Source organism: Neolamprologus multifasciatus, chromosome 5 (assembly GCF_963576455.1).
Source record: "Neolamprologus multifasciatus chromosome 5, fNeoMul1.2, whole genome shotgun sequence".
NCBI lineage: Eukaryota > Metazoa > Chordata > Actinopteri > Cichliformes > Cichlidae > Neolamprologus > Neolamprologus multifasciatus.
In genome coordinates this window covers 12,055,530-12,067,753 of record NC_140443.1, presented here as the reverse complement: position 1 = coordinate 12,067,753, position 12,224 = coordinate 12,055,530, and the positions used below count along the sequence as shown (strand labels likewise).

General features: G+C 40.3%; 1 protein-coding gene across 6 annotated transcripts in view; it reads right to left on the bottom strand.

Moving 5' to 3' along the window:
• chd6 (chromodomain helicase DNA binding protein 6) overlaps positions 1–12,224 on the bottom strand; it is a 99,298-nt gene that overhangs the window by 25,356 nt on the left and 61,718 nt on the right. For all 6 annotated transcript variants that reach the window (XM_085159042.1, XM_085159043.1, XM_085159041.1 and 3 more), the window contains exons 17-29: positions 9,918–10,074; positions 9,325–9,535; positions 8,941–9,136; positions 7,786–7,950; positions 7,469–7,648; positions 7,037–7,147; positions 6,421–6,623; positions 5,884–5,964; positions 5,680–5,798; positions 5,340–5,499; positions 5,104–5,193; positions 4,751–4,854; positions 1,997–2,126 (exon numbers count right to left, since the gene is read on the bottom strand). In XM_085159042.1, the coding sequence (XP_085015168.1) occupies positions 1,997–2,126; positions 4,751–4,854; positions 5,104–5,193; positions 5,340–5,499; positions 5,680–5,798; positions 5,884–5,964; positions 6,421–6,623; positions 7,037–7,147; positions 7,469–7,648; positions 7,786–7,950; positions 8,941–9,136; positions 9,325–9,535; positions 9,918–10,074 (1,907 nt within the window). The remainder of the gene's footprint in view (positions 1–1,996; positions 2,127–4,750; positions 4,855–5,103; positions 5,194–5,339; positions 5,500–5,679; positions 5,799–5,883; positions 5,965–6,420; positions 6,624–7,036; positions 7,148–7,468; positions 7,649–7,785; positions 7,951–8,940; positions 9,137–9,324; positions 9,536–9,917; positions 10,075–12,224) is intronic.

Here is a 12,224-nt window from a genome sequence, read left to right as displayed (position 1 = left end):
AGAAAATTCACCTGTTACTAACCATCACACTGGCCATTCAGCTGCCTCTCCAGAGTGAGATTCAAACTGCTGTATAGCAGCAGGATACACTCTGCGAGTCAGACTGTGAGTCTGTCGCAGGGGTTTGCAAATGACTGTCTTCTAAATCAAATTATTTAATCATTTATTTAAAATTCTGCACCAATGCGATTCCAATTTTACTGGGGAAAATGAATTAATGAATTCACTGAAATGAATTCAGCACATGGGTTAATTAAGGGCACTTCTTAAAGGAAAAAAAATTAAAAGATAAAAGGGTTTATTAGCTGTGAAAAAAGAACTTCTATTCATCTTGGAAGGACCTTTCCTGTAGTACCAAATTTTCTTCTATTTTTTAGTAAAGACAGAAATGAGAATTCATGTTTCAATTTTATATTATTTATGATCACTTGTATAAACTGTTAATGAATTAAATAAGCATTGTTCATGATCGCTCATGGATTTTTATTTCCTAACTGTATTTTTAGGTTTCTGCAAAAGTCCTGAAAAATCCTTCTATGTATAATTGCTGTTTCTTTTGGAAGGCTTCCTACCAGCATTTCAAAAACTTTTAACATCCAAAAATATCACACCTGTGCTGTGTGTGTTGTAGATTCAACATAAAGCAAGAACTCCTCGGGCAGCAATAAAGAGAAGTATTAGCACACAAAACACTTTCACACCTGTGCAGGTTCTGCATGGCCACATTTCCTGTACTACTGCTTCTGCATGCACAATTTCATCCTTGTAACATCGTCTCCCTGCATTCATTTATTTTCTCCTATCCTGTTCTCAAAGCTCTGTAGGAACCCTGCAGAGTTAACATTTTGAGACTAGAAGATCTTCCTGCTACACAGTCGCTCTGCTCAGCTGGGCGCAGCTTCAGGTTGAACAGGTAACAAAGCGAACGACAACTTCAATTACCTTCAGGAAGTGGATCAAAGCTTCCTGTTCAAATGTATGCGTCTAATCTTCACAGCGCTACCATTAGCCGAGGCAGCAGCAGCATCCAGAAAATAAATTTCCCACACTTTTCTCGGTCGTCTATTTCTCTGGCTCACTCCCTCTCTGACAGTTATTCCTTTGCAGCTCCTGGCAGCATTACTTCTTCTTGCAAGACTTGAAAGTACAGTGAAACTACCAGAAAACATTACTACTGAAGCTGATTTTAACAGTTCTTATAAATTGTTCATGGGTATGGTGAGCCTAAAATTGAATACTTTATGATAATGTCCTCACAATAGCTGTGAGCGTGTTAGTCTGTAAGCTATATGAAAAATATTATCTGGTTGTTATCACCATAACAAGCACCTTAATTCCACCCTGTGCATTTAAAATTGTATGTCTACGTGCTTTCAATCTTCACACTCAGTATGTAAAGCAGGTGTGTGAGCGGGGAGGTGACAGTGTAAACAAATACAAACAGGGAACAAGAGGAGACAGGATGTGTTGGCAACCTGCTGTGAACACTACTACCAGCAGTACAAATAAATATATAAATAAAAGGCGATGACTGGAAGAAGTACAAAGAACTGCTGAAGATCTGCAGGGAAGCTAATTAATGGCCCTGTGCTAAACAAAGAGGTTACTGAGGGTCAGCTGATAGAAACTGAGGTAATATCAACAAAGAATTTGTTTTTAATATGCACGACCAAAACACGGTGTGAGCTGCCATGGTAAGTTTTTGAGGCCTTTTTGTAACATGCTGAAAAGGGTCCCTGTGCCAAAACGATCAATGTGTTTAATCATTTCACATGGCACATACCAAATCTAGTACGACGTAGCCCTATAAACATGTCATTGTTACACATACAGCAAAAAGAAAGACAAAAATTAACAACAGACTGAAGAAAATAATGTTTAGAATTTTCACTATTTAAAAAAAAAGAAAAAAGAAATACCCTAAAAACCTTTTCAGCAATCTATGAACACAATCGCGGTGGTCTGCTGTGTTGGTGTTTGTCTCCGTGTACCTTACCTGTCAGCGACGTCAGAAGCCACCTCTCCTCCTCCTTGCTCTGAGGACAGAGCTGTCACATCAGGCATCCCCACTCTTTCCAGAAAACACAAGTCTGGATCAGCACGCATTGCATTGTACCGCTCATATCCTGTCAGAGGAAAAACACTTTTACTAGTGGGAACAAGTATTTGAGGCAGCAGGACGTTTGCACATTGTGTATGCATGGAAAAACAAACACTTAATAAATTAATAAACAATACATTATATCCCCACTTTTCAGTAATGGAGCAATAATCAGCTGTTTTTTTCTCGAAGACAGATTAAAACTCCATTATCATGTTTTGCTCTGCAGCCTTAGTAAGCTCAGCATAGCATGTTATAGTGCAGCAAGAACTAATATAACAGTGAAGTCTGAGCGGTTTCGGCATCTCCGAAAATGTCAGGGCACTTTTGCAAATATGTGATGTTTTGATAAATCAAGCAGATATTAGAAGTTTACACAGCAACATTCTCGCATGAAAATATCTTAAAAGTTTTGTGACCCAGAAAGAGTAATATTTCAAACTCCGCCACTCTGCGTTCCTCCGCCACTGCCTCGTTTGAGTTTTGGACGAAATGGATTCTGGGATATTGCATTTCAAGTCTGTGATTGGCTGGTTTTGTGGCACAATGTTACATCCTGTGAGGCTGTGGGAGTGTGTGGGTGGGGTGTTTACCCGCTCTCCCCGCCTCCTCCTCTCTTGCCACTCCTACCCCTCTGTCTCTCTCACTCTCCTCTCTCCCCAGGACACAGCTGCTTTTGATTAGCCTCGTTTGCCACCTGACTCCAGTCAGCAATCACCTCTGAGGCTATTTAAACTGGGGATGAGCTATGAGCAAGGTGTTTTTTCCCCTCTGTGGCTCTACACGGTTTGGTGCTAGGTTTTGGACAGACAGCCTCCTTCTGACTAGTGAGTAGATGGGCTTGTGGGCCCTGAGAGTGTCTCCCCATGGTGAGGAGTAGGGTAGGAAGTGTGGGAAGTGCCTCTCTTTTTTGTTTAGTAGTCTTGTCTTTTGTTGCTGCGAGTGTTTCCTTTGTTTCTTTGGCATTATTGGTAAAACGGCGTTGCTGGCTCTTTAAGTTAATGTTGTTTGTAATAAACCTATATCATTTGTAATAAAACTATATTAATACAGAACAACTCTGTCTGTTTTCCTTTTCATTCTGTTTCCGGACTCATTTGTTACTGGTCTCCTCACTCGCATGCCTAGACCCCTTCGGGGGGAACGTAACACACAAATATAACGGTGTATAAAAAGAGTTGAGCGCACACGCGCAGAAATGTTGAGAGCGCAAGCAACACATTGTGAGCAAGCGCAAATGCAAAAACTGAGCGAGAGGGGCTGCTATTGTGTGTGTGGATAATAGCAAACACTGAAATACATTTTTTTGCACGCAGCAATGAATTTTGTTCACTCAAATTTAGCTTTTCTTCGTTCAAAATAAATTTCTCCTCAAAATGCAACACTTGCACCTGCAAATTTTTTTTACGTGCTCTCAATTTTTTTTTTTTTTACGTGCACTCAGAATAGTGGCACAAAAATAATGCCATAGTCAGTTACCATCTAACAAGCATCAGTCAAAAGGCAAACGTATCTAATATCAACTGTTGTGAGTGGATGCTTGACATTATTGGTAGTTGATGTGAAATCAGTTACTTAAAACCTATTCACTCAGTCCTAGAGAGCGGTCAATGTCCCCCACTGTAACCACAGGTCACTAAGGAAAAGTGTGTTTTCCGGGACAGGTTGGCATGTGCTTACTGGAGGTTGCAGACATTTGCTAGCTAGAATTTAGTCGCAAAGAGGTGCTGCACTGAAAAATCTCCTTGCTTTTAGTTGCTAACAGGTTGTCATGGTCATCAGTAGGTTGCACAGATAGTCCCAACTTCCCTACAAAACAGTTGCAAACTACTGTTTGGAGGTAAATGAAAAGTGCAACACAACCTTCACTTGAATCTGAATCTTCCCCGTTTCTGCTTTGCATCACACTTTTTCCAGTTTCACTATAGCTGGAAGAGTAAATGGCAAGTATTTGCAGAAAGTTGGCTTCTTCCATGCAAACTAGGGTCAACCACAGCAATCTGCCAGTGAGTAAAGCACGCACGGTTAGGTTTTTGGTGCAGCACCCTCTTTGCGACTGATTGCACCTGGCAACAGCGAGCAACCACTCACCAACCTGTTGGGGGATACACATTTACAGGGGACACAGGGGACTGCAGAACAGTCTCAAGGTCTGTATGACTGACACCTAATATAAAAACAACGGGATTGTCCACTTAATTACTTCTTTCACCCAAACTAATAAATAAATCTAAAGCTATATGCACACAAGGGTTGATATGCTTAACCATCCCACCCAAGAAAAGTCAATATCTGGGAAACACTGACACATATATTCCTTTCAAATGAATGTTGGTAGGTGTCCAGTGATATTCTAAAGCAGTTTCTCGTCTTCAGCAAAAAATAAAATAAATAAATAAAATTTGTGTAAACACAGAGCTGAGGGTACTACGCATTGCACACACAAATAACAGATGGCATCTATGTTTGTTCCTTAAAGTCTGTTCAAATAGCTCCAAAATCTTTTTTGCTAAACAAATTCAAGTCGAGCTTGGTAAAGCCGTTTTGTAAACAATTAACAACTGAATATTTTTTAAAGCACACAGCAAAAAAAAAAAAAGTAGATGCTGCATGGCAAAATATTGTGCCAAATGTGACATCTGTATTCACCATGTTTGTGAACCCCGATGAGGAGAGACTTGTCAGCTTCTGCATCCCACCATGACACAGGAATCTCTATGTAGTCGATGTCAGGTAGCGGCACCTCAAGTTTACTGTCAACACACACAAACAGTCCATCAGTCAGTGCTGTCAGCGTCAAGTCAGTGCACTAAAAACACAAGCCAGTCAATCATATTTCCCTCCAACGTTAACAGTAAAAGATAAACTGTAAGCTTAAAAAAGTGGGAAGACCAAAATGCTGAACAAATCAGCACATTTTAAGGTTTTCATTTCTTGCCGGATCTGGTCAGCAGTGCCAACTGATCTGACACTATGTGAATGATACATTGTCTGCATCATACCTGGCAGGTACCCCCTCTAAACCTTGAGTGGCAGCTTCCCCTAGAACCTCCACCTTTAGGTAGTACAACATCCGCACCCTCAGTAGCACCCTGTGGAGTGAGAAAGGAGAAGCGGTGTCATAATCCATGTCGTAAACTCAGTATGTTGTAAATAAACACCACCGAACACACTCTAGTGTAAAATAAAGTCCTTCAGGCAAGTAGTGATAAGCAAAAAGCTCTGTTAATGCACTGACTTGTTGCAGTGTTGTTTGAGGTGTTTCTTGTAGCTCTCATCCTGCAGCACCACCTCTGGGTTACAATGGACCAGCCAGTCAGCATTCTTCACCTCAGTAACATTCAGCTGATTCTTCAGCTTCTTCCCCTTCCTACCCCGAGGAACGGGAGCTGATAAACCTGCAATGCAGACAAGGAGGAAAAGAAAGATACTCCACAGAGTTAATGCTACCAATTTAACTTTGTATTTACACCAGTAGTTAATCCTGGTCTGTACATACCAATACGTAGTGCAATCTTTAGGTCATAAGCTGACTTTATACTGTATATTGTAGCACATGTGCAGAGTAAAATGCTAACCAGAGTGATTTACGAGTGCCTGATCTTGGCCTTCCTTGGTGGGTGTGATCAGATCCCAGATGAAGCTCTTTATCTTGTCATCGCCTTTGTAGTGTCTCAGGCAGTAAACCAGAAGAGCCCTACACAACAAAAAGGAAACGTGATGTGTCGGACTCTGGCTACTGCTAACAAACAGCTGATAATGATGATTCCTCTTACTCTTACCTACAGATCACCTCCATGTCTCTCTCTGTGAGGTGCCATTTAAACCGACCATGGTTTAGGATATCCTTCCACCGACCCCACCTAGAAAGAACAGAGAGGGCGGACAGAAATGCACACAGGAAACAAATGAGTAAAGGAAAATGCACCAGATTTCTATCAGTGATCTGTTCTTTGAAACAAACTGTGTGTGATCACAACTTTATTGGAAATGTTCCACAACAAATCACACTGAAAACTTTAATGTTGTATTTCGGCTCATTTACGTTCACACTTCAGCTCCCAAATTAAAAAACATATGAGATAAAGGTTAAGTCATTATTAATTATGCCACGCTGTCTAATGGCCATGAACTGCCAGCTGTTAGATGTCACCTGTTAAGCATGTATATGCGTTCCCAAAACATAAAATCATTCCACCGCTAAGGAGATATTCTGCAGCAGCTTGGAAAAAGAATGGTCTCCGTTTTGTCTTTCGAACTGAGTCTTGATGGTCTAATATGGCATATGCAGTTTTCTTTAACACACTCTCCGGTCCTACCCGAATATTAGAAGATTCTTTTCAACCCGGAAACATTCGGCACGGAGGTAGCGGCGGCTACGTTCACCCAGGCGACGAGTTCGACAAGGCCTCTCTTCTGAGTCGCTGTCCAGCTCTGAAAACTCCATCAGCTCATCATCCTCAAAGGAGTTGTAATGACGGGTCTGCTTCCTTACACGGGGTGTGTCAATTACCAGTGACTCCTGGATAGAAGATAAATGTAGACAGCCTGTGATCAAGAATAGCATGAGTCTTTCTAATAACAGGATGAAGTATGTTAAAGAATGTTCTAACAAAGTTTTATCCTCTGGTGGCGTTCAAAAAGGAAAGAACCCTGAGGAAAAAGGGAAAGGATGAAGATCACAAACATCCTCGTGTCACTGGGGGTTTCAGTTTTTAGGCGTTCGGAGCACAAAATACCATCCCCACACACACACAGTTTAAAGACATCTCCAGTTTTAGGTGTGCATTCTACTTCAGTAAAACTGTAAAAAAGTTTTTTTTCATCCTTCTATTATTCTTATACTTTCAAGTCTGATGTTTTTGACTATTCACATCCTTATTCCTTTTCTTTCATTCATCCCGTCTTGTTTTCATTTTCTGTCAGCCTCCTTACCTTCTCTGATTTGGAGTCTATCTCTACTTCAGCGATCTTGGCCCATTTCTGCCAGAAGTTGGGGTCATCCAGAGAAATGTCTGTTCTGTTACCTGATGAGATGAAACTGGCCTGAGGAACGAGAAGCAGAAGGCGGGGGGAAAAATATTAAGACCCAAAATGATGTTTACTTGGTTTTGACACAAGCTGGCTTACGATCAAATGTTTGGTCTTAAGCTGCCAATTTCTCAGGTTTAGCACAAATATTTTGTACTAAGACATTTGATCTTCACGCCAAACTATTTCAAGTATTCCGCTTTCAGAGCTTGTGAACACCACCTAGACAATGTGACCGAATTAAAACACCATTTGAGACCCTAGAAATCCCTCCAGTATGCAGCCTTTTTTAAGTTTTAGGCTTTAAGGAGTTTAATGTTGTTTAAGAATTTCCACCTTAGCGAACGTGGAGCCTTTCCCTTCAGACTGGATGGTGATTGTCTGAGTTCTCCTCTGAAGTATCTGATCAATGTCTTCTTCACAAAATTTGGAGCCCTCGTCTTCTTCATCCATTAAGGCTCCATATGCTCCTTTTTTCAACAAATCCTCCACTTCCAGCTTTGAAAGCTGCTGCACCTGTCGCAAAACAGACACAAGCTAGGATTTGTGGGTTTCTCTCCCTCATACATACACAGCAGACCATCTCACACCAAAATGAATACAGATTAAACAATCGTATACAATATAAGAATATCTCAAAACTAATCTCTTACTCCATTGAGGCTTCCTTTACGGTTGATGTCTTGAAGGACGGCTTTGTCCAGTCCCAGCTTGAGACTGGCTTTGTCAAACATTTCCCTCTCATACGAGTTTCTGGTGATCAGCCTGTAGACTTTCACCGCTTTGCTTTGGCCAATCCGGTGGCAGCGTGCCTGGGCCTATAACAGTAGGAAGCATGGAAGTGTAAAGCATTACATTTTACAGAGACTTCCTCTCAGCTAGGTTTGAAAATACTCTATGAGGGCCTGAGACTATTTATACATCATTAAAGAAAAGGTAAAGATCAAAGTAAATTTAAATCTGTAAGATTTGCATATTGCTTGCATCAGTGCTTGTGACTAATGTTTGCCAAATCCAGCATAACTGTAACATAATTATTCTATATTTTTATACACATTAGAGGTAGTGGTTAGGAAGAAGTAGGTCTGCTGTACATCTGCCCCTGTAATGCCGACCAGGATAAGGGATAGAAAATGGAAGGATCGATATTTAGCTTTAATTACTTTCCATAATTAAGTGTAAAGATAAATGAGTTTATAAGTTAAGAGAAATTGTTTTTAGCATGAGGATTCAACCATGTCTATTTAGGGGTTTCTATTTTTTTGTTTTTTTAACCAACTGTGCATGAGCACATTAACCTGTAGTTTAATTAGAGTGACGAATTATAATCATTAGGCTTCAAATTTGTTCAACATTTAACAGATCAGCAAGAAAGACAAAAACAGGGACTTGACAAAATCAAAATCGAGACACGTTAATAAAGAATCTTCGTAACTGTAAAGAAAGCTTGATACAAGATACAAAAACAGGCATTGCATCAGAGCCGGGAGAAGACTTATACCTTCCGAGTCAAGTAACACTGCATGCTCACTTCATTATTCAAGTCATCCTTTCAAGCGTACATTTTGTCAACCACTGCAGTCCCACTATTCATCACAAATGTCACTACATATTAAATGAATGAGACAAGCAGCAAGTTAGCACAGTCAAACGAGAGCATGATTAAGATAGATCTCCATCTTTTTTATGATGCTCTGACAACACAAATTCATTTGTATATCAGTAGGCATTCTGGTCTCATCAGTTACATACAGCATGTGCAAATTTGTGACGGCTTCTTTGGATGCTTTACGCAGCTCTGTGCCCACCTGCAGGTCATTCTGGGGGTTCCAGTCTGAGTCGAAGATGATGCAGGTGTCAGCAGCTGTCAGGTTGATTCCCAGCCCTCCAGCTCTGGTGCAGAGCAGGAACACGAAGCGGTCTGAATCTGGCTTACAGAAGCGGTCGATGGCTGCCTGCCGCAGGTTCCCACGCACACGACCGTCAATGCGTTCATAGGTGTAGCTGGAGATAACACACCAACACAGATCTGAGGGTAAATCGACTTTTCCCCTTTCTCCTTTTTGAAATATGTTGCATTTTTTTTTTCCCTTTTCAAATTTTCTTCTCTCTTTCCCAAATTACCTGACTGACATTTCCTTTACTCAGAATATTACCTCGCTCTTTTCTAGCCTGCTGTACTTTCCGCTTACCGCCTCTGTATGAGGTAGTCCTCGAGGATATCCAGACAGCGGACCATCTGGGAGAAGACTAGGACTTTATGTCCTCCGGCTAGCAGTTTTGGCAGCAGCTTATCGATCAGCACCAGTTTACCGGCTGCCTGGATCATGGCCTGCAGCTGGAAGTCTGGTGCTTCTGGACTGTGGCTCTTCTTGAAACTTTCCAGAATCTTCTCTTCAGCTCCTAGAAAAACAAAAGAAGGTGAAGGTAAAGCAAGTCAAGGCAAACCAAGGTACATTTATTTTATTTAAGCATTCTACGCCTGAAAGGAAAAACACCCAGAATCTGGGTGGATGGTTTCTTTCTAAACTGTTTTGACTCGCTGTTAGCTGACAACATGGTATTGTAAATATATTGTGCTAAGACATTAATAAGTAATAAATTCAATAAATAATTCTGTTATCAAAGATGTGTACATAAAACAAAGGAGGTAGATTCATGCACACAAGGTCAATGAGTGTGGGAGTGGAGAGTGAGGGAGTGAGTGAACAACTGTTTGACTATGAATAATGAATAACAATCTGTGCTTGCACTGAGTGCCGAGTGCTTGCATGTTTGCTCTCACCTGTGATAAGGTAAGGGTGGTTGCAGCACTTGCGAAGCTCCATCATGGTGTTAATGAGGTTGGGCATGTTGTGCTGGTTTGCTCCTTTGGACAGGAAAGAGAAGTTCTTCTCCAAGATGGCTCGGTAGTATTTCTTTTGAATGTTGGTCAGCTCAACCTGAAAAAAAGCATCCAGAATATTTAAAATTGTGTTTCTTTTTTTTTTAAAGCAGCTGTTAAGTAATGACACAAGCCGATACAGTGTGCTGTGTGTCAGTGTTATGGAGAAGAAATCTTCAAGGGGACCTATTGATGCTTTCTCTTATTTTCCTCTTTGTCATACATCCTGTTGTAACAGTAGAGACAATAGAGACATGCAAACAGGTCATTTTTCAATTCCCAAAACCCGAATACCCGGACACAGTCACTCAAAATTGTCGCTTTCAGCCCGAGGTCAGCTGGCTGTCTGTTGGGATTCCCCCCCTCCTTTCCACTATAAACACGCCCCTTTTACTTAATTGCAGAGTGTCAAGAAGAGATAGCGGTTTCTTAAAAACACAACTTTAACTTGAATAGTTAGCTATAGATGATTTTCTCAGTAGTACTGTAGGGTCTTTACCTTATAATATAGCTTTCGTTGTAAACCTCTTCACCCATTAAAATATAAAAACTGGAACTTAACTTTATGGCGGAATTTCAAAGTTGTTCTGTGGACATTGGCAGCTTTTTAAACAATTTTCAGTTCTGTCCACGTACCTCAGAGTGTTTTTTTCAGGCGCTTTTTTAACCTTGAAATCATACAAATTAAAGAGTATTAGACCAGTGTTACTTTGATTGATACGCGTGTGTGTTACTTATCAGCTGTTTGGGCTGGGGGCTGGGATGATGTCATTGGAAATGTCGGACAGGACTAAGCAAACAGAAGCAACCCCATGGTGCCTTCGTGAAAACAGGATATTAGAAGACTAGCAAATAAATGCAGGCTATACTACTATGTGAATTCCATACATTTAGATGTTTTCCTACTTGATATTCAGTTTTTGTTGCTTGCTTCAAGGAGGCAAGTCCATGCACTCAGTTACCCCAAGATAAAAAATTTCTGATGTCATTGTTTTCACAAACGCGGACTTGCACTGAAAACTGTTTTCTCTGACTGAACGGACCTCAACGAATTTAAACAAGCATGTTCTGGCTTGACAGATCATCCTATAAAGTAGAAATTCCTTTTTAAGTTAAACTGTTATTAATTTAACATGATGTCACAAGGTTTGCAGATGTATCAACAGCAGTTTTAATATGGCTACTGTGGAAAACAGATTTTAACAGTAATCTAAAAGAAATTTGACAAATCTTTTGTGATTAACTTTATAAAAGGACAAAACACATCAATGGCATTGACTAAGAAGGTTTTACAGACAGGCAGAGCTGGGGGGCTCTTATTTCTCATCATTAAGAGGTGGCAATATGCAAATGAATCTCAGCAGCTGAACAACAAGCACTAAAATGAGGAGAGCAAAAATCCCTCATTTTAACTTTAAAACTTTAAAAATAAAATTAACAAATTATTTGTAATTATACAAAATATATAAAATGTGTATCAGCTGCTAATAATCTAAATTGCATATTTAAAAAAAAATCTGTTTGGGCTGAGAGCGCCATTTGTATAGTTGCACATCAGGTTGAACGTTAATGACTGTAAATTCTCGCCTATCTATCAGCACATGGAGTTTTTGCACTTACAACTAACTAAATAAAGACTGCGGGTTGAACGCTTTTTTGCGGGACTCATACCTGTTGTTGAAGTTGGACTTTCTCTTTCACAGCGCAAAATGTTTGAAAACGTGTGTAGCGGCTCTGTAAATGAATGCGCCTCCACGCTGCTCCCCCTGGTGGATACTCAAGAAATTACCACCGGTTTTCCTAAATACTGCTTATGGGGGTTACAAGTCGTGTTTGCATCGTCTATGTTACAGGCAGGGAATATCATTACGGTTATCTATCAGTCGAAAATCAGTCAAGAATTCCAACAGACATCCATCATGGTCCTGTCAGTGATGCGGTGGCCATTTTAAGTGGCTGTATCTGTATGTGTTTGGAATATGAAAGGAAACTGGAGCACCGAGAGGAAACGAGACCAGACACTCATCACAGATGAACATTCATTTTAATTAACTGACAACTTCATTTTAATTTCATTTTGATTTAGTTGTGTTTTAAGAGACTAATAGAGACTAATAATACTGATAAAAATAAGTCTATTGCTGGATTCAATATTGTTGCCAAGTGAATGAAGCTTTCATCAGTAATGTTTGATGTTTCATTCAGCCA